This window comes from Ranitomeya imitator, chromosome 2 (genome assembly GCF_032444005.1).
Source record: "Ranitomeya imitator isolate aRanImi1 chromosome 2, aRanImi1.pri, whole genome shotgun sequence".
NCBI classification, from domain to species: domain Eukaryota; kingdom Metazoa; phylum Chordata; class Amphibia; order Anura; family Dendrobatidae; genus Ranitomeya; species Ranitomeya imitator.
Genome location: NC_091283.1, coordinates 630,419,033 through 630,446,252, shown reverse-complemented (window position 1 = coordinate 630,446,252; position 27,220 = coordinate 630,419,033). Strand labels below are relative to the sequence as shown.

General features: G+C 42.2%; 1 protein-coding gene across 1 annotated transcript in view; it reads left to right on the top strand.

Moving 5' to 3' along the window:
- Positions 1–27,220, top strand: part of LOC138666763 (zinc finger protein 850-like) — a 146,806-nt gene that overhangs the window by 95,346 nt on the left and 24,240 nt on the right. The window contains exons 8-15 of the mRNA XM_069754938.1: positions 4,685–4,747; positions 6,024–6,200; positions 7,556–7,679; positions 7,771–7,868; positions 7,957–8,032; positions 8,140–8,237; positions 8,629–8,740; positions 12,776–13,782. Of these exons, the coding sequence (XP_069611039.1) occupies positions 4,685–4,747; positions 6,024–6,200; positions 7,556–7,679; positions 7,771–7,868; positions 7,957–8,032; positions 8,140–8,237; positions 8,629–8,740; positions 12,776–13,782 (1,755 nt within the window). The remainder of the gene's footprint in view (positions 1–4,684; positions 4,748–6,023; positions 6,201–7,555; positions 7,680–7,770; positions 7,869–7,956; positions 8,033–8,139; positions 8,238–8,628; positions 8,741–12,775; positions 13,783–27,220) is intronic.

Below are 27,220 nucleotides of genomic sequence, written 5' to 3'. Positions count from 1 at the left end.
ATCGCATATCAACCTATGGCATGGACAAAGACCTCTGCATCAATGCAAGTCAATGACCTGAGGGGTGCGAACGGCGGAAGTGAGCACACAGCTTATGTGCTTTCTGCAGGCGCTCATCCAGGATAGTGGCAGAGAAATCGCTGTACCACCACGTTCAGGATGTGAGTCATGCAAGGCACGTGTGTGACATTGCCATTGCCTCGCCATAGGGCCGCCACCAGATTTGCACCGTTAACAGACACTGCCTTCCCTGGATCCAGGTTCAGTGGAGACAGCCATTGTTCAAACTCTGCCTGGAGAGCTGTCCACAACTCTTCTTGCATTTGTTTGTGAAAAAAACGGAAATTTGGCAAAAATTTTGAAAATTTTGCAATTTTCCAACTTTGAATTTTTATGCCCTTAAATCACAGAGATATGTCACATAAAATAATTAATAAGTAACATTTTCCACATGTCTACTTTACATCAGCACAATTTTGGAACCAAAATTTTTTTTTGTTAGGGAGTTATAATGGTTAAAAGTTGACCAGCAATTTCTCATTTTTACAACACCAATATTTTTTAGGGACCACATCACATTAGAAGTCATTGTGAGGGGTCTATATGATAGAAAATAACCAAGTGTGACACCATTCTAAAAACTGCACCCCTCAAGGTGCTCAAAACCACATTCAAGAAGTTTATTAACCCTTCAGGTGTTTTACAGGAATTTTTGAAATGTTTTTTAAAAAAATTAACATTTTTTTCCCACAAAATGTTTTTTTTAGCCCCCCAAATTTTTATTTTCCGAAGGGTAACAATTTGTCCTGAGTATGCTGATACCCCATATGTTGGGGTAAACCCCTGTTTGGGCGCACGGGAGAGCTCGGAAGGGAAGGACCACTGTTTTACTTTTTCAACGCAGAATTGGCTGGAATTGTGATCGGACGCCATGTCGCGTTTGGAGAGCCCTGATGTGCCTAAACAGTGGAAACCCCCAATTCTAACTGAAACCCTAACCCCAACACACCCCTAACCCTAATCCCAACCATAACCCTAACCACACCCCTAACCCTAATCCCAACTGTAAATGTAACCCTAACCCTAACTTTAGCCCCAACCCTAACTCTAACCCTAACGGGAAAATGGAAATAAATACATTTTTTTAATTTTTTTTATGTTTCCCTAACTAAGGGGGTGATGAAGCGGGGTTTGATTTACTTTTCTAGCGGGTTTTCTAGCGGATTTTTATGATTGGCAGCCATCACACACTGAAAGACGCTTTTTATTGCAAAAAATATTTTTTGCGTTACCACATTTTGAGAGCTATAATTTTTCCATATTTGAGTCCACATAGTCATGTGAGGTCTTGTTTTTTGCGGGACAAGTTGATGTTTTTAATGGTAACATTTTCGGGCACGTGACATTTTTTGATCGCTTTTTATTCCAATTTTTATGAGGCAGAATGACCAAAAACCAGCTATTCATGAATTTCTTTTGGGGGGCGTTTATACCGTTCCACGTTTGGTAAAATTGATAAAGCAGTTTTATTTTTCGGGTCAGTACGACTACAGCGATACCTCATTTATTTATTTTTTATGTTTTGGCGCTTTTTATACGATAAAAACTATTTTATAGAAAAAATAATTTATTTTTTCGCTGATGATGCTGTATGGTGGCTCGTTTTTTGCGGGACAAGATGACGTTTTCAGCGGTACCATGGTTATTTATATCCATCTTTTTGATCGCATGTTATTCCACTTTTTGTTCAGCGGTATGATAAAAAAGCGTTGTTTTTTGCCTCTTTTTTATTTTTTAAGGTGTTCACTGAAGGGGTTAACTAGTGGGACAGTTTTATAGGTTGGGACGTTACGGACGCAGCGATAGTAAATATGTGTACTTTTATTGTTTTTTTTTCAATTTGGATAAATAAATGTATTTATGGGAATAATATATATATATTTTTTTTCTTTATTTATGAATTTTTTTAATTTTTTTTTTTTTACACATCTAAATTTTTTTTTTTTCCTTACTTTGTCCCGGGGGGACATCACTGTATAGTGACAGATCGCTGATCTGACACTTTGCAGAGCACTGTGTCAGATTAGCGATCTGGCGTGCCCTGCTGCTTGGTTACCAGAACCTAGTTTGGACCCAGAAGTACTACCTAAAGGACCCGGAAGTAGCCCTGCGGCCATTTTGGATCCGGGGCCTGCAGGGAGGAGATGCTCGGTACAAGGTGAGCACATCGCCTTGTACCGATCATCTCAGGGAAGCCCGCAGGGATCCCCCTCCCTGCGCGATGCTTCCCTATGCCCCCGGAACACTGCGATCATGTTTGATCACGGTGTACCGGGGGTTAATGTGCCGGGAGCGGTCCGTGACCGCTCCTGGCACATAGTGCCGGATGTCAGCTGCGATAGTCAGCTGACACCCAGCCGCGATCGGCCGCGCTCCCCCCGTGAGCGCGGCCGATCGCGCTGGGCGTACTGTTCCGTCCTTGGGAATTAGGGCCCACCCCACATGGACGGAATAGTACGTCCAATGTCAGAAAGGGGTTAATGTAGATATTCCTATCCATGAGAACGATCATTTTTATTTTGTTCACAAATTCATTTTTGACTTGTGGTTTTTCATCTAACCAATGCATCGCAATAAGCGTCCTAGCAGCATATAGCAATCTTGCAATAGCCAACCTTCCACATTAATCCATAGCAATATCATCCATACATCCCAGGAGGGAAGTCAGCGGGTTACGCACAATATTTACCCCCATCACTTCTTGAATCAGATTGTACCTGTGGACACGTGTTTCGGGCTTTAGGCCCTCATCAGCACAGGGCTGGAATTGGTTGGCTGTATGGAGTGGGGCTCGGTGAGCAAGCGATACATACATGCTAGCCACCTTAGGGAGAGACTCAAGTTGGGCTAAATGTAGCGGAACGAAAGAGACCGAAAAGCCCTCTACTTAAAGGAAATACATAGTGGATGCTTTCCTGAAACGGAAAGTACTTGCAAGCAGCATAATACAAAGAATAGCAGGTTTACCCAGAATCCTTTGCAGTAGGCGGAGCTACGCAAATCATCTCTTTCCACCCCTGTCTAATCCACAGCGCTTGGAACCGCCAAGCGTGCAATGCTGCGGATTAGTTTCTAAATTTACACAGCCAACCAATTCCTACCTGTGGACACGTGTTTCGGGCTTTAGGCCCTCATCAGCACAGGGCTGGAATTGGTTGGCTGTATGGAGTGGGGCTCGGTGAGCAAGCGATACATACATGCTAGCCACCTTAGGGAGAGACCCAAGTTGGGCTAAATGTAGCGGGACGAAAGAGACCGAAAAGCCCTCTACTTAAAGGAAATACATAGTGGATGCTTTCCTGAAACGGAAAGTACTTGCAAACAGCATAATACAAAGAATAGCAGGTTTACCCAGAATCCTTTGCAGTAGGCGGAGCTATGCAAATCATCTCTTTCCACCCCTGTCTAATCCACAGCGCTTGGAACCGCCAAGCGTGCAATGCTGCGGATTAGTTTCTAAATTTACACAGCCAACCAATTCCTACCCTGTGCTGATGAGGGCCTAAAGCCCGAAACACGTGTCCACAGGTAGGAATTGGTTGGCTGTGTAAATTTAGAAACTAATCCGCAGCATTGCACGCTTGGCGGTTCCAAGCGCTGTGGATTAGACAGGGGTGGAAAGAGATGATTTGCATAGCTCCGCCTACTGCAAAGGATTCTGGGTAAACCTGCTATTCTTTGTATTATGCTGCTTGCAAGTACTTTCCGTTTCAGGAAAGCATCCACTATGTATTTCCTTTAAGTAGAGGGCTTTTCGGTCTCTTTCGTCCCGCTACATTTAGCCCAACTTGGGTCTCTCCCTAAGGTGGCTAGCATGTATGAATCAGATTGAGCACTTTCACCCAAAAGGGCTGAAGGCGAGAACACGACCACATCATGTGTAGAAGGTCAGCTCCTTCCTCAGAACACCTTGGACATTTTGAGTTTCCTCTCAGACCTGCCTTCATCATCCATAACGGGGTCCTGTACACTCTAAAAACTAAATATAGCTGTGACACCCTTTTAGCCTCACTTAAAGAAACCTTGGGAATATATTGTAGCACTAGATGGTGGCTCGATTCTAACGCATCGGGTATTCTAGAATATGTATCTATATAGCAGCCACATAGTATATAGCACAGGCCACGACATATTCTTGAATACCCGATGCGTTAATACAGGCCACGCAGCATATAACACAGCCCACATAGTATATAACACTACCCACATAGTATATAGCAGCCATGTAGTATATAACGCAGCCCACATAGTATATAACACAGCCCACATAGTATATAGCAGCCATGTAGTATATAACGCAGCCCACACAGTATATAACACTGCCCACGTAGTATATAACAGCCATGTGGTATATAACGCAGCCCATATTATATTCCTTGTTCGGAGTGTTCTGTTGATTTATCTTAGCAGGCAGATTTGCCCACCTTTACACACGTGATGTTTTCTGTTCTGATTATATTGTTTCAATTGATGGTGAGATTGTTTGTTTGGATTATCATGGAGAATTATCCCTTATTCATAAAAAAAACTCATTACCTCTATCATTTATAGATTGATTTAAGAGACCACATGACTGCAATTGGCCGACTTGTCCGTGACAGATCCATGAGTGATAATGGACAAGAGTCAGGTGACCGAGAAGATATTAGATTTCACCCTGGAGATCATCTACCTGCTGATTGGAGAGGTGAGGGATTTTGGGACGCACAATGTCACATGACTTCATTTACGGCTACTGCTGTCAGATTGACATGAAGCAGTTGGTGGAATGTACCCAAGACGACACCTGGCGTATAAGACGATACCCGACTTTTGAGAAGATTTTCAGGGGTTAAAAAGTAGTCTTATACGCCAGAAAATACAGTATTCTAGTAATATGTCTTAATACCTTTAAAAGATCTAGCGATTGTTCATTTTTTCGCTTTAGTTTTTCGCTTCCCTTGTTCCAAGAGCCATTACTTTTTTTTTTTTCTTTCAACATAGCTGTATGATATCTTGTTTTTTTTGTGGGACCAGTTGTATCGAATCACACTATTCATTTTACCATATAATGTACTGCAAAAATGGGAAAACAAACAAAACAAAGTTAAGGTAAAATGGCAATAAAAAATGCAATTCCAACTTTTTTTTCTTTTTTCGTTTTGTTATAATGACATTCATTGTGCAGTAAAATTACCTGGCAATTTAATTCTCTAGGTCGATATGATTACATCGATGCTAAGGTTTTTTATGCTGAAGTGGTTAAAAAAAAACCTAAGGATTTTGTTTTTTAAAAAAAATGTAATTTTGAGACCAGTAACTTTTTTTTTTTTTTTTTGTCCATGTGACATTTTGATCACTTTCAATTGCATTTTTTTTAGAGAAGTACTGTGACTGATAAACATCACTTCTTGCATTTCAATTTTTTTTCACTGGAGTTTAACACATGGTTTTGTTAATTTTATATTTTAATAGATATCACTTTCTCTAGCATGGCAATACTAGATTTTTTTTATATTATTTATTTTTAAAGGAGACGAATTAAGATTTTATGTATATTATATTTTTGAAAACGTATTTCTTTATTTTTTAAATCTCCTTAGGGAACTTGACTCTGCAATCATTTTATTGTTCATACATTATACCACAGTATTGCAGTATATAGTGAAATTTCAGTTCTCCAATGAAATCCTAAACAAACTCTGTGAAACTCCACTACAGATTGGAAGTTACGAGGGCCTTCAGTAGACCCCCACCTGCCATAGTAACTCATTGGCTCTCTGTGATACCGTGGTAGTTATAGGTAAATTTGCATTGTAGCTTTAGGCATATACCAGCTATGTTAAACAGCTAGCATCTACCTGATATCAAGCAGGTTCAGCTCCTGAGCCCGCTTCATACAGTCCTTAGCAACCTATGACATAAAATATACGTACTAGGTCGGTAATGGGTTAATATTTATCAGGATTTTCCATCATACACAGGATTACACCGTTGTAAGGAAGACCTCTGATAAGTGTGTGGCCCCCTGCATATTGGGAACATGGAGCAGGACACAGAGCCCCATCATGGAGACTCCACCTCATTCACTGATCTTTGAGTACAATGATCAGAAGATCCTCAGACTCGCCAACAAGATCATTGAGCTGCTGACTGGAGAGGTGAGTGCCGCTGGGAATTCTGGGTCTTTTTCTTAACTCACTTATATAGCGCCAATAATTTGCACAGAACTTACAGATATCTTCATCACTGTCGCTCATGAGGCTCATAATTTAAATATTCAATCAGTATGTATTTGCAATGTGGAAGGAAACCGGAGAACTATACTGCTAATCACTAAGCCACCGTATTTATTTCTTAAATATAACCCGCCAAGCTGAAGAATCAAATGGAACCACAGATCATATAAACAAATAAAGTGCGTATGGTATAGTATGCCCAGAAAATAATTACAGGGGTTTTCCCAAAATTGCAAGTTTTCCCTTATCCAAAGAATAGAGGGTAACTTCCAGATGGCTGGGTTCCAACCAGTGGGATCCCCAGAAATGTATACAATCGAACTTTGGAAACCCGAGAATAGGGCTCGTCTTGAATGGAGCCGAGATATGCATGCATGGCTTAAAGGGACACTGTCACCTGAATTTGGAGGGAACAATCTTCAGCCATGGAGGCGGGGTTTTGGGGTTTTTGATTCACCCTTTCCTTACCCGCTGGCTGCATGCTGGCTGCAATATTGGATTGAAGTTCATTCTCTGTCCTCCATAGTACACACCTGCGCAAGGCAAGATAACCTTGTGCAGGCATGTACTACGGAGGACAGAGAATGAACTTCAATCCAATATTGCAGCCAGCATGCAGCCAGCGGGTAAGGAAAGGGTGAATCAAAAACCCCAAAACCCCGCCTCCATGGCTGAAGATTGTTCCCTCCAAATTCAGGTGACAGTGTCCCTTTAAGCTCCATTCAAAGGGACTACTGGATATAGCCAAACTCTTTACTCTGCTTGCTCCATAGACAATGAATGGAGTGGAGGTCAAGGATGCGTACCTCTGTCCCATTCAAACCAGAGCTACAGAGTTCCATCCTCACCATTACTGGTGTGCCCAGAGGATGGGCCCCCAGTGATCACTGAGTAATCCACTACTCGTTGGATAGGGAATAACTTGCAATTTTGGGAAAACCTCTTTGTATACTTCTATTCCTTTTATACTTTTTTGAGGGGACTTGCCAGATAGATAAAGGGATGAAGTATGAAAAAATACAAATAACCAATAAACTGCTAACTAGATAAAGAGCCCTCCTCGCAAATTAGCTTTGTCTGGGGGTGGAAATATGTTTAAACCACTCAAGGATCAATGAATAATTGCAAGCCAATTAATAGGTCTGCTGCTGTGATCACCCTAAAGACGCTGTGAGGTCAATGTTCAGAGACCAGCGCCCTACCTTACCAGTCTGATACGTGGGAGTAGTCACTTTAGTTCTTGATGTCTGGATGATGACTGTATCATTGTGTGTCAGGTTCCTATAAGGAGTCAGGATGTCACTGTCCATTTCTCCATGGAGGAGTGGGAGTATATAGAAGGACACAAGGATCTGTACAAGGACGTCATGATGGAGACGCAGCAAACCCGCACATCACCAAGTAAGTGGGGATTTTAATTGATTGTAAACAGAGCAGCTTCGGTTATTTAACCTTAGTGTATTCAGTCACTATATGTGTGTTTTTCCCACAGAAGGATCCAGTAAGAGAACTCCACCAGAAAGATGTCTCAGTCCTCTGTATTCCCAGGATTGCACAGAGAAAAGTCTATATATTCCATGGGATCAACAGGTAAAAATAGTGGAGGTCTCCCCAAATATCAAACAAGTCTATACAATAAACCATAGCTATGTTTAATGATTTGATTTTATCTGTTTAGGTGGACAATATGGTTGATATTAAAGCTGATGTTATAGATGATGAAAAGGATACTTACGTGATAGCTGATCAGCAATGTAAGGAGGGTTTGATTTGTAGTATCAGTTTTGAGGGTCACCAAGCTACACCCACTATGTAATCACACATATGAATAATGCATTGAGTCACTGTGTGTCTTCTATAGATGGATCCTGCAGGAGAAATCCACCAGAGAGATGTTCCAGTTCTCTGTATTCTGCGAACTGTCCTGCAGAAAATCACAGTGTCCTACAGGATGCACGGGTAGTTGGCCTAAAGGTTTTCTCATATAGCAAGCTTTCCTTATTTAAGTATTATTTATTATATAAAGATTATAAAAGGTTATAGAGGGAGTCCGGCAGCAAAGAATGACCGTTCAAACCAAGTACAGGCTCTTGGTGCACCATAGTGTGGCCATACATTTAAGTGCACCTTCCCAACTACTTGTTTTCCATCTACCTACACCTTTCTCTGGCTCCATAAAGCCAGAACTGTCAATCAAAAAAGAGGGGGAGGTATGGAGATACTGTAGATTGAAAATAGTTGGGAAGCTGCACTTAAATGTTTGGCCAAGCCAAGGTTGACCGAGCACCTGTACTTGGTTTGAACGGTCCTTCTGTGCTAACAGTCCCTTTAAACCTTTGTTTCTATTTAGGATGAAGATCTGCTTAATATTAAAGTTGTTGTTATAGAAGAAGAAGAGAAGATGTATACGAGTGATGATGGGCAATGTAAGCAGGAGGAAACTTCAGTAGATATCTGTCCAGGTGAGTAATGACCAAGATAAAAGGTTGTCATGTTTTGTCTCTATATCAACTACAGTGGACATTATGGATGAGAGTCTGTCCAGTGGTGGGGTAGCGACCTCCAGCCTTTCTATTATCATTCAATTATTACATCATTGTTTAATAATGGTCAAATCACAGCAAATTCACAGCTGTACCAAAAATGGCCACTTTTCCAACAGGCAAGCAATTTTTAAAGGACAGTTGCTTTTTATCAGACCAGATAAGTATGGGAAGAGAAGAAAGACGTGTCTTCTGGTTAATACTGGTCTCACTGTTTAGTGCAAAACACAGACAGTGTAATAAAGCCATTAACTAACCATAAGGTATTTTCATAAAGCCGATTTATAGTGTTAAAATTCTGGATTTATTCCTATATGACGGTGCACATGACATCCAAATGGTCAGCATTGCTGAATGTAAGATTAACATTGTTTGGTTATCTTTAGCAGTAAATCAGCTAAGAAGATAATTCTGGATAAGGGCTAAAAGACCCAGCCATCAGACAAAGCTCCCTGACACACCTCGTTCTAATACTTACTCTGTACTGGTAATATGTAATGAAACCCTAATGCCAAAAATGATTTTTACACAAAAATACATACATTAATGTACAAAAATGCCCTTAGAGGGTGTCCCTATACTATAAATTTTGGGACAAGAGTTCTACGTTTTCAGTATATTGTGACTCTGTACATAAATAAGTGCTTCCTGTTCATCTTATGGCAGCACAGCAGTGGGTTTATGCCGAACATCATTTGCAAATGGGTTTTTTTTTTTGATTATCAGGATTACCTCAACCATATTAATTATAAACACATTAAACATGTGATTATACTGCAGCGCAGGTGCCATGGCCGGTGCCTGCCTGCAGAAGAGTTTTGCTGTTTTTAAATTCAATTTGTATATATAATATTCAGTATGTAAACTAGGGGGCAGGTCAGTGAGGGATCAGTGATCAGTCAACAGTCTTCATTATGAATAGCTAATCAGAGCACCACATGAAGACCCAACAGGCCGCCCGAAGCACGAGCATATCATTAACTAAAAACTGAAAATAAAGATTAAACAACAACCACAAGACGGATTTCATCAACCAAGGTATCATTGTAATCAGTATAACGGTGTTGACCTGACACTGTCTGTAGGTTACTGTGCATAATCCTGCTGACAGGTTCCCTTTAACCCCTTTCTGTCCTCGGATGGAATAGTACATCTGAGGACAGAACCCCCGCTTTGATGCGGGCTTCGGCGGTGAGCCCGCATCAAAGCCGGGACATGTCAGCTGTTTTGTACAGCTGACATGTGCCCGCAATAGTGGCGGGTGGAATCGCGATCCATCCGCCCAGGGGCGCCGCTATCATGGGGCAAGTTGAGCCCTTTGCTTCAGGCGGCAGTCCTCACTGAAAGACAGGGGGCGGCAGAGCGGCGGTCAGAACACCTGGTGCCGACTCTCCATAATCCCTGACATTTGCTGTCACTAGTGCAGTGCGCGCGCCCCTGCTCACAACCCATGGTGTTCAATATCAGCCGGTCATTCCTCCACCCGCAGAGTAGCACACCACATATTGGCTGCTCTGTGCAAACAGGACCTGTGATGAGGTCACAGGAGGGGAGGAGTCAGAGGTCACATGATTGGGACCTCCATGGATTGCAGGACTCTGCTGTGCTGGTTGCCATGGTAAGTGTGTGTATGAGGTGTATGGAGCGGAGCCGTATGTGTACGAGGTGTATGGAGCGGAGCTGAGTGTGTACGAGGTGTATGGAGCAGAGCCGTGTGTGTATGAGGTGTATGGAGTGGAGCCGGGTGTGTATGAGGTGTATGGAGCGGAGCCGTATGTGTATGAGGTGTATGGAGCGGAGCTGAGTGTGTACGAGGTGTATGGAGCGGAGCCGTGTGTATGAGCTGTACAGAACCGAGCTGAGTGTGTATGAGGTGTATGGAGCGGAGCCGTGTGTATGAGGTGTATGGAGCGGAGCCGTGTGTATGAGGTGTATGGAGCGGAGCCGTGTGTATGAGGTGTACAGAGCCGAGCTGAGTGTGTATGAGGTGTATGGAGCGGAGCTGAGTGTGTACGAGGTGTATGGAGCGGAGCCGTGTGTATGAGGTGTACAGAGCCGAGCTGAGTGTGTACGAAGTGTATGGAGCGGAGCTGTGTGTGTATGAGGTGTATGCAGCGAAGCAGAATGTGTATGAGGTGTATGGAGCGGAGCCGTGTGTGTATGAGGTGTATGGAGCGGAGCCGTGTGTGTATGAGGTGTATAGAGCAGAGCCGTGTGTGTATGAGGTGTATGGAGTGGAGCTGAATGTGTATGATGTGTACGGAGCGGAGCAGTGTGTATGAGGTGTATGAGGCGGAGCTGAATGTGTACGAGGTGTACGGAGCAGAGCCGAATGTGTGGCCATTATACAGTATGGAACACTGTGTGGCCATTATACAGTATGGAGCATCCTGTGTGACCATTAGGCCGGCGTCACACTACCGTGTTTTACGGACGTAAGAGGGGTGCTGAAAATACGGATTGCATACTGTACAATGCTTCTCTATGCCCCTGCTCCTATCAGCCATATTTTACTGATCCGTATTATACGGTCTTCTACGGCCGTAGAAAATCGCAGCATGCTGTGTTTGTCACCGTATTGCGCAAAAAATCCGTCAATGAAATTCTATGGGGGCCAGAAAAATACGGATTACACACGGACCAGCAATGTGACTTGCGAGAAATACGCAGCGGTGTTAGAGAGAAAAGCCGGCAATTCAGCGTGGTGTATAGTAAAATCACACTGACAGCTTACAATAGAATATATATATATATATATATATATATATATATATATATATATATATATGTATATATATATATATGTCATTGAGACACATATATGTATATATATTAATATTTCATACAGCGCTAGATAGCTTTAAAGCCGGTAATTCAATTGCCGGCTTTTGCTTTCTCCTTCCCAAACCCGACATGATATGATACATGGTTTACATACAGTAAACCATCTCATATCCTCATTTTTTTGCATATTCCACACTACTAATGTTAGTAGTGTGTATGTGCAAAATTTGGGCGCTGTAGCTATTAAATTTAAGGGTTAAATGGCGGAAAAAATTGGCGTGGGCTCCCGCGCAATTTTCTCCGCCAGAGTAGTAAAGCCAGTGACTTAGGGCAAATATTAATAGCCTGGAGAGGGTCCACGGTTTTTTTGTTCCCATCCCCCCCGGCTAAAAACATCAGCCCCCAGCCCCCCCAGAAAAGGCACATCTGGAAGATGCGCCTATTCTGGCACTTGGCCACTCTCTTCCCATTCCCGTGTAGTGGTGGGATATGGGGTAATGAAGGGTTAATGTCACCTTTTTGTTCCTGTTTTGTAGTACACGACATGCTAAAACTAATTATGTCGTCCAAAAGTACAACTCGTCCCGCAAAAAATAAGCCCTCACATGGCGATATTAACGGAAAAATAAGAAAGTTACGGCTCTGGAAAGAAGGTGAGCGAAAAACAATAATGCAAAACCGAAAAAAGCTGGGGTCATTAAGGGGTTAAAGCTGTCCTTCCCAGTTATGCTAAAAAATATCTATAGGTAGATATAAAAATATATTCAATGTAATGTTCAAATATATCTCTCAGTATTGAAGATGGTTTTCATTTCATGGCTCCACATTGAACACCTTGACATACAGCCCTTTGTCTGTAGCCTGGCTGCTGCCCAGAATTTTACTTTTAGATTTTTGTAACTTTTTCATAATTTTTATGAAAACTAAAATCTTCGCATATTCTTTATGTAGTGTGACACTTGGCAAACCCAAATATTGATGAATTATCCATTTCCACCACAGCAGATATACAGCTAAGATATCCTAAACCGAATCCTTCTCTAATCTGTAGTTCCTTACTTTATTAATGTATACAAAGCTTAGTTTACTGAGACTTGACTGTAGTTTCTAAAATAAAAGTTTATGTTCTGGGATTCAGCATCACTTTCTATTTTTTTCATCATTTAACAGGACTAATGAACATCAGAAATATCTCAAATGGACAAGTTATTTTATCTCCAGATTGTGAAAGAGATGTTAATTTTATACAAGATTCTTCAAGACAAAACATTACTCCAAATATGCTCCCAGAACTTTTCAGTCGAGTCTTGTCATGTGATACCTTACCTGATAAGAAACATTCTATTGATCTTGCATGTATTGAAAAAAAAGGTGTACATCACAAAGCAGGAAAATTATATTCATGTAATGTGTGTGGGAGATACATTAAATCAAAAACAAGTCTTATTCGACATCACAGAATCCACACGGGCGAGAGGCCATTTTCATGTTCTGAATGTGGGAGATGTTTTACCCAGAAATGTGATTTTATTCAACATCAGAGAGTCCACACAGGAGAAAAGCCGTTCTCCTGTTCTGAGTGTGGCAAATGTTTTAGGCGGAAATCTAATCTTGTTGAACATCAGAGAATTCACACGGGGGAGAAGCCATTTCCATGTTTAGAGTGTGATAAATGTTTTCTAAGGAAATCCAAACTTTTTAGACATCAAAAAACTCATCATGCAAACAAAAGGTTGTTTTCCTGCTCTGTGTGTAGGAAAAGTTTTACACATAAATCTGATTTTATTCAACATCAGATTGTTCATGCAGCTGAGAATTGGTTTTCTTGTCCTGAGTGTGGGAAGAGTTTTACTAGGAAGTCCAATCTTGTTAAACATCAGCTGGTGCATACAGGGGAGAAGCCATTTTCATGTTCTGAGTGTGGGAAGGGTTTTATGAAAAAGTCAAATCTTGTTGAGCATCAGAGAATTCACTCAGGGGAGAAGCCATTTTCATGTAATCATTGTGGGAAATCTTTTACACAAAAGTCTAACCTTGTAACCCATCAAAGAATTCACACGGGAGAGAAACCATATTCTTGTCCTAAGTGTGGTAAATGTTATAAACAAAAGGCTAACCTTATTGAACATCAGAGAACTGGCACTTGTGAAAAGTTATTCTCTTCATTATCTGGGAGATAATTAAATAAGTTAAACTCTACACAAAGGCCCCAAATTCCTAATTTCTGGATATTTGAGGACAAAACTCAAATGGCTGGTTCACTCCTTAACCCAAGAAACCTTTGTAATGATATAGGGTGATTTGGTTCCCTATATGGCATTAACTGGCTCATCTAATAAATACCTTTGTGCTGTGTGAAGGGAAAGGGGTGGGCGTGGAACAAAACAAGATTACCTTTTCTAGTGCACATTAGCTCTGTCAGCACCATTATAGTCTATGATCCAGTTATGCAGGGAGTTCAGATATAAGACCCGATGGAGCCACTGAACGGATGCCTGAACGCAGTGTGAATGTGCCCTCCTAAGGGTAAAGGCACACAAATATTGGAGCTTTAAATCTTTAAAACAGAATTAAAGATGAGGGTATTGGTGGTAAAAGTGCTATTTGTAACCGCTATCAAACTTGACAAAAGTCAAACTTTAAACAGGTTTTTCATCTTATCAATTACTGGAGTAACTTCGGGAGGCAGTTTAAGGCTATGTGCATATATTGAGTAAATGAATGCAGAAATTTCGGCACCATTTCTGTATATATTGGAAGCAAAAACGCAGCTGCAAAAAAGCGTGTTTTTGATGCGTTGTTGACTGATTCCAGTGACATCAATGGAGAAAAACGCTGGAAAAAACGTACAGAGAGCTGACATGCTACAGATTTTTTTCTGCACCAAATCTGCAAGTCAAAAATACTCAACTTGTGCATGACACTTTAGGTTTCTCATTCACTTTGTTGGCATCAGGATTGCTTCAGGTTATTGTATCAAATCTGCAACATGTACACAAGCCCTAACATCTGTTAATAGGAGAATTTCAATACGCTTCAGCACCCGGTGGACTTTCTTTATGAGTTTGTATGGTGTACTGATTTGCAGATGAACTGTTGTTCTTTCAGAAGCTTCTTTTTTTAAACCCCTTTACACCCAAGGGTGGTTTGCATGTTAATGACCAGGCCAAATTTTACAATTCTGACCACTGTCCCTTTTTGAAGAAATAACTCTGGAACACTTCAACGGATCCTGGTGATTCTGACATTGTTTTCTCGTGACATATTGTACTTCCTGACAGTTGTAACATTTTTTTTATATGTCTTGCGTTCATTTGTGAAAAAAATGAAAATATTGTGAAAATTTTGAAAATTTCGTAATTTTCCAACTTTGAATTTTCATGCCCTTAAATCACACAGATATGTCACACAAAATACTTAAAAAGTAACATTTACCACATGTCTACTTTATATCAGCACAATTTTGGAACCAACATTTTTTTTGTTAGGAAGTTATGAGGGTTAAAAGTTGACCAGCGATTTTTCAACACCATTTTATTTTTTAGGGACCACCTCACATTTGAAGTCACTTTGAGGAGTCATGATAGAAAATACCCAAAAGTGACACCATTCTAAAAACTGCACCCCCTCAAGGTGTGCAAAACCACACTCAAAAAGTTTATTAACCCTTCTGGTGCTTCACAGGAATTTTTGGAATGTTTAAAAAAAAAAATGAACATTTAACTTTTTTCACAAAAAAATTACTTCAGATCTAAATTGTATTTTCCCAAGGGTAACAGGAGAAATTGGACCCCAAAAGTTATTGTGCAATTTGTCCTGAGTATGCTGATACCCCATGTGGGGAGGAACCACTGTTTGGGCGCATGTCAGAGCTTGGAAGGGAAGGAGTGACATTTGACTTTTTCATCGCAAAAATTGGCTGGAATTGAGATTGGAAGCCATGTCGAATTTGGAGAGCCCCTGATTTGCCTAAACAGTGGAAACCCCCCACAAATGACACCTTTTTGGAAACTAGACCCCCCCCCCAAGAAATGTATCTAAATGTGTGGTGAGCACTTTGAACCCCCAAGGGCTTCACAGAAGTTTATTACGTAGAGACGTAAAATTAAAAAATATTTGTTTCCACAAAAATGACCTTTTCACCCCCAATTTTAGTTTTTCCAAGGGTAACAGGAGAAATTGGACCCCAAATGTTATTGTGCAATTTGTCCCAAGTACGCTGATACCCCATATGTTGGGGTAAACCACTGTTTGGGTGCATGGCAGAGCTCAGAAGGGAAGGAGCACTGTTTGACTTTTTCAATGCAAAATTGGCTGGAATTGAGATCAGATGTCGTGTTGCGCTTGGAGAGCCCCTGATGTGCCTAAAGAGTGGAAACCCCCCCACAATTGACCCCATTTTGGAAACTAGACCCCCCCAAGGATGCGTGGTGAGAACTTTGAACCCCCAGGTGTTTCACTAAAGTTTATAATGCCCGGGCGTGAAAATAAAAAAAAGCATTTTTTCCACAAACATATTTTAGTCCCCAATTTTTTATTTTCCCAAGGGTAACAGGAAAAATTGGACCCCAAAAGTTGTTGTCCAATTTGTCCTGAGTACACTGATACCTCATATGTGGGAGAGAACTACTGTATGGGCACACGTCGGGGCTTGGAAGGGAAGTAGTGATGTTTTGGAATGCAGACTTTGATGGGATGGTCTGCAGGCATCATGTCGCATTTGGAGAGCCCCTAATGTGCCTAAACAGTGGAAACCCACACAAGTGACCCCATTTTAGAAACTAGACACCCAAGGAACTTATCTAGATGTGTGGTGAGCACTTTGAACCCCCAAGTGCTTCACAGAAGTTTATAACGTAGAGCCGAAATATTAAAAATAATTTTATCCACAAAAATGATCTTTTCGCCCCCAATTTTTTATTTTCCCCAGGGTAACAGAAGAGATTGGACCCCAAGAGTTATTTTGCAATTGGTCCTGAGTACGCTGATACCCCATATGTGGGGGTAAACCACTATTTGGGCACATGGCAGTGCTCAGAAGGGAAGGAGCCCCAGATTTTACTGTTATGGTATCAGGTGCCATGACCCACTGGAAGAGCCCGTGAGGTGCCAAAACAGCAGAACCCCCATAAGTCACCCCGTTTTACAAATTATACCTGTCAATGAATTCATCTAGGAGTGCAGTGATCATATTGATACCATGGGTGTGTCACAGAATTTTATACCAGTGGGCAGCCATGCGGAGAGACTCAGGAAGAACGGAGCGCTAATTGCCTATTCAAGTGAATGGGTCTGTGCACATGTCAGTGCGTTTCCACGGACCGTGTGTTCGTGGGCAAAACACGCTGATATGTCCGTTTTTTAACGTCAGCATGGGCCAAAAAACATCCAGCACATGTGCATACGCATTAAAACACATATGGATGTCATCCATGTGACACGCATCGGTGCTGGGGAAGAAGCGTTATAGTAAGCGCTGTTCCCCGGCGCCGGGTGCTGAACACGGCACTCATCATTCTCTGCCGGCAGAGCAGGGAAGAATGATGAGAGCAGTGTTCAGCACCAAGCATCGGGCAACAGCGCTTACTGTAACACTTCTTCCGTGGTGCCTGTCCTTGTGGTACTGATGCGGCACACGCATGTCACACGCGTTCCGCAAGTATTACACACACGGACACTGACATCTGTGATACCGGAAATATGAGGACGAGTGAAAGAGGCGTTATAGCAGATTTTTATGTTTGGCTACTGTCACACACTAAGGCCATGTTCACACCATCCTTTTTTTAATGCGGAACCGCCGCGATTTTCCCGCTGCGGGTCCGCAGCTGTTTTCCATGCAGGGTACATTACAATGTACCCTATGGAAAACAGGAACTGCTGTGCCCACATTGCGGAAAATCGCAAAAAAAGCCGCGCTGAATAGCCGCGGTAAAAAAGAAGTACCATGTCACTTCTTTTTGCGGAACTGCAGCGGTTCTGCACCCACTGACCTCCATTGTGAGGTCAAACCCGCAGTAAAACCCGCAGATGAAAAAAATATCTGCGGGTTTTCTGCGGTTTGTGGTGCAGAACCGCTGCAGTGTGGCTGCCACCCCCCGTGCTCCGACGCCCCCCCCCCCCGTGCCCTCATCTCCCCCCCCTTATACTTACCCGGCCTCCCGGTGTCCGTCCGTCTTCTCCCTGGGCAGATTCGTTCCAAAGTGCATTTTGATCACTGAGATGGGTTACATCTCAGTGATCAAAATAAAAAAAATAGTAAATGACCCCCCCCTTTGTCACCCCCATAGGTAGGGACAATAAAAAAATAAAGAATTTTTTTTTTTTTTTTTCCACTAAGGTTAGAATAGGGGTAGGGGTAGGGGTAGGGTTCGGGTATTTTCAGCCATTTTAACCCTAAAAAACTTCCTAGAAAACACACAGACTCTGCATAGAAAACTGCATAAAAAAACGCATCAAAAAACGCACCAAAAAAAGGACATGCGTTTTCTGCCAAGAGCTGCGGTTTTTAGTGCAGAAAAAACAGCAGGGAAATCAGGAACGTGTGAACATGGCCTAAGACACTTTTTATTGCAAAAAATAGTTTTTGCATCATCATATTTTGAGAGCTATAATTTTTTCCATATTTTGGCCCACAGAGTCATGTGAGGTCTTGTCTTTTGCGGGACGAGTTAACGTTTTTATTGGTACCATTTTCGGGCACATGACATTTTTTGATCGCTTTTTATTCCGCTTTTTGGGAGGCAGAATAAACAAAAAACAGCAAATCATGAATTTTTTTGGGGGGGTGGTGGGGGTGTTTATACCGTTCCACGTGTGGTAAAATTGATAAAGCAGTTTTATTCTTTGGATTAGTACGATTACAGCACTACCTCATAATTTTTTATGTTTTGGCACTTTTATACAATAAAAGCCATTTTATACAAAAAAAAAAATATTTTGCATCGCTTTATTCAGAGAGCTATAACTTTTTTTATTTTTCCACTGATGGAGCAGCTGTATGGTGGCTTGTTTGTTTGCAGGACAAGATGAAGTTTTCAGCAGTACCATGATTATTTATATCCGTCTTTTTGATCGCGTGTTATTCCACTTTTTGTTCGGCGATATGATAATAAAGCATTGTTTTTTGCCTTTTTTTTCTTTTCTTATGGTGTTGACTAAAGGGGTTAACTAGTGGGACAGTTTTATAGATCGGGTCATTACAGACACGGCGATACCAAATATGTGTACTTTTATTACTTAGATTTTTTATGCAAATATTTATAGAATAAATTATTGTTCTTTTTTTTTTTTTTTATATTTTTACAATTATTTAATTTTTCTTATTTAATTCTTGCGTTTACACTTTGTCCCACCATGGGACAATCATTTTGTGCAGGCTGATCGCTTCTATAGCATACAGATCTGCATGCTGTAGAAGCTGACCTGAGAGACTTCCTGATCATCACTGCGCATGACAGGAAGTCTCTCAGCTCTGGAATCCCAGATGTCATCGTGACAACATCGAGTCTCCATGGCAGCGATCGGGACACCGCGGCGTGCCTCGGGGTCTCCGATCCAATCCCCAATTGCTTTTGATCACAAAAGTAGATGGTCTTTGTGCAATATACATAATTTACATGGTTACAGTACTGGTACATTTTGAGAAGATGACAAAATCCATTGTAGCAAAGCTGAAGATGCAGAACTAGTAATTTGGTTTGACTGATAAATTGTAGTTGTAAGAATCCACCTGAAAATAAGAGACCATGCGTAGCATCAAATGGGGTCCTTTGTAATGGCTTGAAGGGAGAACAGGTGTATCTGCCCAAAGACCCCATATTCTCTGAAATTTAGCTCAAACTCAAATGTCACCCAACTTGCAGGTACAGGGGGACTTGTACTTGAGCTCAGGGGGGGTTGCTTTGCCCCTCTGTGGCTACGATCACTTCCGGTGCTCTCTTTGTCCCCACCCTCAGATCTAATTGGAGCTAGAATCCATGTGACGCTATCTCTCCATTCAGATGTGGAGGGGCGGAGTAAACGATGGCTGCCTCGCTGTCCAGCTTCATGCTGTCCGTGGAAGCTGAACAGCGAAGTGCCTGCTTCCTGCCCTGCCACCTACTCACCGCGATCGCTGCCGCCAGGCACTCCCCTCTGCTGCCCTCCACTCCCCCAGCTGTCCGCTCCCTTTCCCCTGCCCTGGTGATCACCCTCCCTGCTGCTGCCGCCGGCTCCATCTGCTGCTGTATCTCCTCAGTCCCCTGCGCCTGGCTGCCCCCGGTGATCACCCCCTGCCCCAGTGATCACCCTCTGATCTCCCCCTGCCCTGTGGATCTCCCCCCTGCTCTGTGGATCTGCCCCACTGATCTCCCTCTTGCCCCGGTGATCACCCCCTCCCACCCCAGTTTTTCCATTAGGGTTAGAGCTAAAGTTAGGGGTTGGGGTAAGGATTGGGATTAGGGGTGTTAGGGTTAGGTTTGTGGTTAGGATTAGAATTAGGGGTGTGTTGGGGTTAGGGTTGGAGTTAGAATTGGGGGTTTTCTACTGTTTAGGCACATCAGGGGCTCTGCAAACGTAACATGACGCCCGCAGACCATTCCATCAAAGTCTGCATTTCAAAACGTCACTACTTCCCTTCCGACTACCTCTTTGAGCAGCTGAGTGAGACGATGTGCCACAATACCCATACCATATACCTCATATATAACTGAGCACCAAAACGTGCATAAAATCTCTAATTCTCATCTAGGACTGTTAGAATTGGATCAAAAGTCTTATTTTGTAAACCCTATGAAAAAGGAATAAATATGATAATGTGTGTGATGCAGAAAGAGTCATTGTATAGGACACAATATCTGACCACTGCTCATCTGTCATAGCCTAGGCCCACATCAGTTTCCAAGCTTCTTTTACATAGATCTTCTGCGTGAAGAGAGTTAAAGTATTTACAGTCTCAGGGAAGGCAGAGAGGACAGGCTACAGAAGAGGAAAGCACATGAGGAAATAAGTGCAGGATAGAAATTGTGCTGATAATGAAGACAGTGGTACCCTGAACACACAGCTCACATCCAGTATGTATTCCAAGAGACACTCGCGCAAGACAAAATGCCGTTTGCAGCCTCCTCCACATTTACATATTTGGAGGGTTGAAAATTAATAGGGAATTGAAGATTGCAGACTGGAACATTGATCGTTTTATTAATTAAAGGTAACCACTAACAAAAGTAAAAATATTTTTTTCCATTTTAAAAGTGACTATAGTCACTGAGCCCTTCACTAGGATTCATACTTTTCTTCCACCTTTCTGCCATGGTTGAACCTGGACTCAATAATTAGGAGGGATATCAATATACTGTTGGTCATATAGTGTATTTTGGGATTATATACCATGCTTGATAATAGCCTCACCCAAGATAAGAGTAAAGAAAAGAGAAATAGCCTTGTGGCTTTTGCACTTATGAAGAAATAAAATCATTCTTCTTGTATATAATAAACCATTTTGTCTGTGTATCTTGCTTTGTATTAAACAGGAAGAAAATACTTCAAACAAATCTGTGAATTTATTTTTCCAATTGAAAGTGGAGAATGTCCTTTTACTAAATCTAATAGTAGCTATGGCAATGAACTGAGTAGCATAGATGACTATATAGGAGTGAGCTATAGAGAAAGGTTTCAATAGGTGGGTCTGGATTGGCTCTCTTTAGTTATTTTCCACTTGTGTTATAGACTGGCTGCTTGTCTTCCTCTAAGCATTAAAGGGAATCTGTTAGCACGTTTTTACTAATGGAAGTAGTGGTATGGTTCTATGGGCGCTTGAATGCAAATAAAAATTCCGCCAATATCGCTGATTGGTTGCGCCCGGCCGGCCATGACCAATCAGCAAAGCGTGTATCTACTATATAATCATCTAATGCTGTCTGTCTGTAACGGAAAGTCCGCGTCGCTGATTGGTCTCGCCAGCTGCCCGCGACCAATCAGCGACAGGCGCAGTCCGGCCACGAATTGGCCCGGGATTTGAACCACGCTTCGCTGATTGGTCGCACCCGGCCGGCCGCGACCATTCAGCAATATTGACGCAGTCCGGCCTCGAATTGGCTCAGGATTTGAACCACGCTTTGCTGATTGGTCATGGCCGGCCGGGCGCAACCAATCAGCGATATTGGCGGAATTTTTATTTGCATTCAAGCGCCCATAGAACCATACCACTACTTCCATTAGTAAAAACGTGCTAACAGATTCCCTTTAATGCTTAGAGGAAGACAAGCAGCCAGTCTATAACACAAGTGGAAAATAACTAAAGAGAGCCAATCCAGACCCACCTATTGAAACCTTTCTCTATAGCTCACTCCTATATAGTCATCTATGCTACTCAGTTCATTGCCATAGCTACTATTAGATTTAGTAAAAGGACATTCTCCACTTTCAATTGGAAAAATAAATTCACAGATTTGTTTGAAGTATTTTCTTCCTGTTTAATACAAAGCAAGATACACAGACAAAATGGTTTATTATATACAAGAAGAATGATTTTATTTCTTCATAAGTGCAAAAGCCACAAGGCTATTTCTCTTTTCTTTACTCTTATCTTGGGTGAGGCTATTATCAAGCATGGTATATAATCCCAAAATACACTATATGACCAACAGTATATTGATATCCCTCCTAATTATTGAGTCCAGGTTCAACCATGGCAGAAAGGTGGAAGAAAAGTATGAATCCTAGTGAAGGGCTCAGTGACTATAGTCACTTTTAAAATGGAAAAAAATATTTTTACTTTTGTTAGTGGTTACCTTTAATTAATAAAACGATCAATGTTCCAGTCTGCAATCTTCAATTCCCTATTAATTTTCAACCCTCCAAATATGTAAATGTGGAGGAGGCTGCAAACGGCATTTTGTCTTGTGCGAGTGTCTCTTGGAATACATACTGGATGTGAGCTGTGTGTTCAGGGTACCACTGTCTTCATTATCAGCACAATTTCTATCCTGCACTTATTTCCTCATGTGCTTTCCTCTTCTGTAGCCTGTCCTCTCTGCCTTCCCTGAGACGACAAGGAACGGTCATAAAACAGGCTGCAGTCAGACAACAGGAATACAATAATCAAGCATGAGCAGATAGCACAATACAGAAGCAGAGAAGAAAAACTTTAACGGACAGTCAGAGTCCGAGGTTCAGGAGTTTAAACAGGAGACAGATCGGAACTAGAAATTAATCCCATAGCTCCCCGAGTAGCATCAACGAATCCAGGAATTAAACTTGCGTCTAAAAACTTTAGGCCAAAGTAACATTTTAGTGGAAAAAAATGTTAATTTTTCATTTACTCAGTCCAATGTTACACAAATTTGTGAATTGACTGAGGGTTAAGGTACCGTCACACTCAACGATATCGCTAGCGATCCGTGACGTTGCAGCATCCTGGCTAGCGATATCATTCAGTTTGACAGGCAGCAGCGATCAGGATCCTGCTGTGCCATCTGTTGTGAATTCTGTTATCGAACTTCCTCCTGTGGTCATGAATGGTACTTCGGCGAGTTCTGTCCATAGACTCCCTCTGGTGGCTGTGAGTGGAGCTGCGGCTTCTGAGGTTCCTTCCACAGGTGATGGAGTTTATTCGTTGGCTGGCTGCTCTATTTAACTCCACTCAGATCGTTACTCCATGCCAGCTGTCAATGTTCTTGTACTGGTTCAGTTCGCTCTTGGATCTTTCTGGTGACCTGTCTACTCCAGCAGAAGCTAAGTCCCTGCTAGTTAATTATTTGTTCATTGTTTTCTTGTCCAGCTTGCTATAATGATTTTGCCTTGCTAGCTGGAAGCTCTGGGATGTAGAGTGGCACCTCCGCACCGTGAGTCGGTGTGTAAGTCTTTTTGCACACTCTGTGTGGTCTTTTGTAGTTTTTGTGCTGACCGCAAAGATACCTTTCCTATCCTCTGTCTGTTTAGTAAGTCGGGCCTCCCTTTGCTGTAATCTGTTTCATTTCTGTGTTTGTGACTTCATCTTAACTCACAGTCAATATATGTGGGGGGCTGCCTTTTCCTTTGGGGAATTTCTCTGAGGCAAGGTAGGCTTTATTTTCTATTTCTAGGGCTAGTTAGCTCTTAGGCTGTGAAGAGGCATCTAGGCCGAGTTAGGTACGCTCCACGGCTATTTCTAGTTGTGTGATAGGATTAGGGGTTGCGGTCAGCAGAGTTCCCACTTCCCAGAGCTTGTCCTGTGAGAGTTTAACCATCAGGTCGTTCCGGGTGCTCCTAACCACCAGGTCCATAACAGCCATCGTTGGTCACTGCAGAAAGATCCAGAACTTTATTTCGTCGCTGTACTCCCTGCAGACATCGCTGAATCGGCGTGTGTGACGCCGATTCAGCGATGTCTTCACTGGTAACCAGGGTAAACATCGGGTTACTAAGCGCAGGGCCGCGCTTAGTAACCCGATGTTTACCCTGGTTACCAGCGTTAAAGTAAAAAAAAAACAAACACTACATACTTACCTTCCGCTGTCTGTCCCCGGCGCTCGCTTCTCTGCACTGTGAGCGCCGGCCAGCCGGAAAGCAGAGCACAGCGGTGACGTCACCGCTGTGCTTTCCGGCCGCTGTGCTTACACAGTGCAGAGGAAAGGACAGACAGCGGAAGGTAAGTATGTAGTGTTTTTTTTTTTTTACTTTTACGCTGGTAACAAGGGTAAACATTGGGTTACTAAGCGCGGCCCTGCCAGGGAACCGGCATCGTTGGTCGCTGGGGAGCTGTCTGTGTGACAGCTCTCCAGCGACCAAACAGCAACGCTGCAGCGATCGACATCGTTGTCGGTATCGCTGCAGCGTCGCTTAGTGTGACGGTACCTTTAGAAATGCTCACTACTCGCCTAAATGGGATCAGTTGGGGGGAGTTTCCACTGTTTAGGCACATCAGGGGCTCTGCAAACATAACATGGCCTCCGCTATCTATTCCAGTTAATTTTGCATTAAAGTCAAATGCTGCTCCTTCCCTTCCGAGCCCTGCCTTCCACCCAACAGTAGTTTTCCACCACATATGGGGTATTGCTGTAACAGAAGAAATCGCACAACAAATTGTATGGTCCATTTTCTCCTGTTGCCCTTGTGAAAATGGAAAATTTCGGACAAAATCAACATTTTTATTTAATTTTTAACGCTCAACGTTATAAATTCTGTGAGGCACCTGTGGGTTCAGTATGCTCACCACACCTCTAAATAAATTCCTTTAGGGGTGTAATTCCCAAAATAGGGTCACTTGTTGAGGGTTTCCACTGGCACAACAGGGACTCAGCAAACGCGACATGGGCGTCTCCTATCTATTCCAGCCAATTTTGCACTCCAAAAGTCAAATGATGCTCCTTCTTTTCTGAGCCCTGCTGTCCAAACAATAGTTTTCCCGCACATATGAGTGTACTCCGGATAAATGGCTCAACAAATTGTTTAGTCCATTTTTCCCTGTTAGCCTTGTGAAAATAAAAAATTAGAGCCAAAGCAAACTTTTTGTGGGAAAAAGTAAAATTGTTTTGCTTCTAAATTGCTTTCATTCCTGCGTAGCATCGGAAGGGTTAAGAAACTTCTTGAATGTGGTTTTGAGTACTTTGAGGGGTGCTGTTTTTAAAATGGTGTCACTTTGGGGTAATTTCTGTCATATAGGCCCTCAAAGCCACTTTAATTGGATGTGATCCCTAAAACTAAAAAAAAATTGGTTTTGTAACACTATGGAAGAATTGCATTTCTTTCACTATTTCATCCCACTTAGGCCGGCGTCACACTCAGCGTAAGACAATACAGTCCCCAGGGCAGGGTGTTTCAGCGTTTTTTGCGCATGGCATCCTCCGTATGGCATCCGTACTGCGTGTTTTTCTCGCAGGCTTGCAAAACCGACATACGGCTATACAAGGGATCCATGTGTAAAAAAACCCAAACATATATACTGTGTGTATATATATATATATATATATATATATATATATATATATATATATATATATATATATATACAGTGGGGCAAAAAAGTATTTAGTCAGTCAGCAAAAGTGCAAGTTCCACCACATAAAAAGATGAGAGGCGTCTGTAATTTACATCATAGGTAGACCTCAACTATGGGAGACAAACTGAGAAAAAAAAATCCAGAAAATCACATTGTCTGTTTTTTTATCATTTTATTTGCATATTATGGTGGAAAATAAGTATTTGGTCAGAAACAAAATTTCATCTCAATACTTTGTAATATATCCTTTGTTGGCAATGACAGAGGTCAAACGTTTTCTGTAAGTCTTCACAAGGTTGCCACACACTGTTGTTGGTATGTTGGCCCATTCCTCCATGCCGATCTCCTCTAGAGCAGTGATGCTTTTGGCTTTTCGCTTGGCAACACGGACTTTCAACTCCCTCCAAAGGTTTTCTATAGGGTTGAGATCTGGAGACTTACTAGGCCACTCCAGGACCTTGAAATGCTTCTTACGAAGCCACTCCTTCATTGCCCTGGCGGTGTGCTTTGGATCATTGTCATGTTGAAAGACCCAGCCACGTTTCATCTTCAATGCCCTTGCTGATGGAAGGAGGTTTGCACTCAAAATCTCACGATACATGGCCCCATTCATTCTTTCATGTACAGTGGGGCAAGAAAGTATTTAGTCAGTCAGCAATAGTGCAAGTTCCACCACTTAAAAAGATGAGAGGCGTCTGTAATTTACATCATAGGTAGACCTCAACTATGGGAGACAAACTGAGAAAAAAAAATCCAGAAAATCACATTGTCTGTTTTTTTTATCATTTTTTTTGCATTTTATGGTGGAAAATAAGTATTTGGTCAGAAACAAACAATCAAGATTTCTGGCTCTCACAGACCTGTAACTTCTTCTTTAAGAGTCTCATCTTTCCTCCACTCATTACCTGTAGTAATGGCACCTGTTTAAACTTGTTATCAGTATAAAAAGACACCTGTGCACACCCTCTAACAGTCTGACTCCAAACTCCACTATGGTGAAGACCAAAGAGCTGTCAAAGGACACCAGAAATAAAATTGTAGCCCTGCACCAGGCTGGGAAGACTGAATCTGCAATAGCCAACCAGCTTGGAGTGAAGAAATCAACAGTGGGAGCAATAATTAGAAAATGGAAGACATACAAGACCACTGATAATCTCCCTCGATCTGGGGCTCCACGCAAAATCCCACCCCGTGGGGTCAGAATGATCACAAGAACGGTGAGCAAAAATCCCAGAACCACACGGGGGGACCTAGTGAATGAACTGCAGAGAGCTGGGACCAATGTAACAAGGCCTACCATAAGTAACACACTACGCCACCATGGACTCAGATCCTGCAGTGCCAGACGTGTCCCTCTGCTTAAGCCAGTACATGTCCGGGCCTGTCAGAAGTTTGCTAGAGAGCATTTGGATGATCCAGAGGAGTTTTGGGAGAATGTCCTATGGTCTGATTAAACCAAACTGGAACTGTTTGGTAGAAACACAACTTGTCGTGTTTGGAGGAAAAAGAATACTGAGTTGCATCCATCAAACACCATACCTACTGTAAAGCATGGTGGTGGAAACATCATGCTTTGGGGCTGTTTCTCTGCAAAGGGGCCAGAACGACTGATCCTGGTACATGAAAGAATGAAATGGGGCCATGTATCGTGAGAT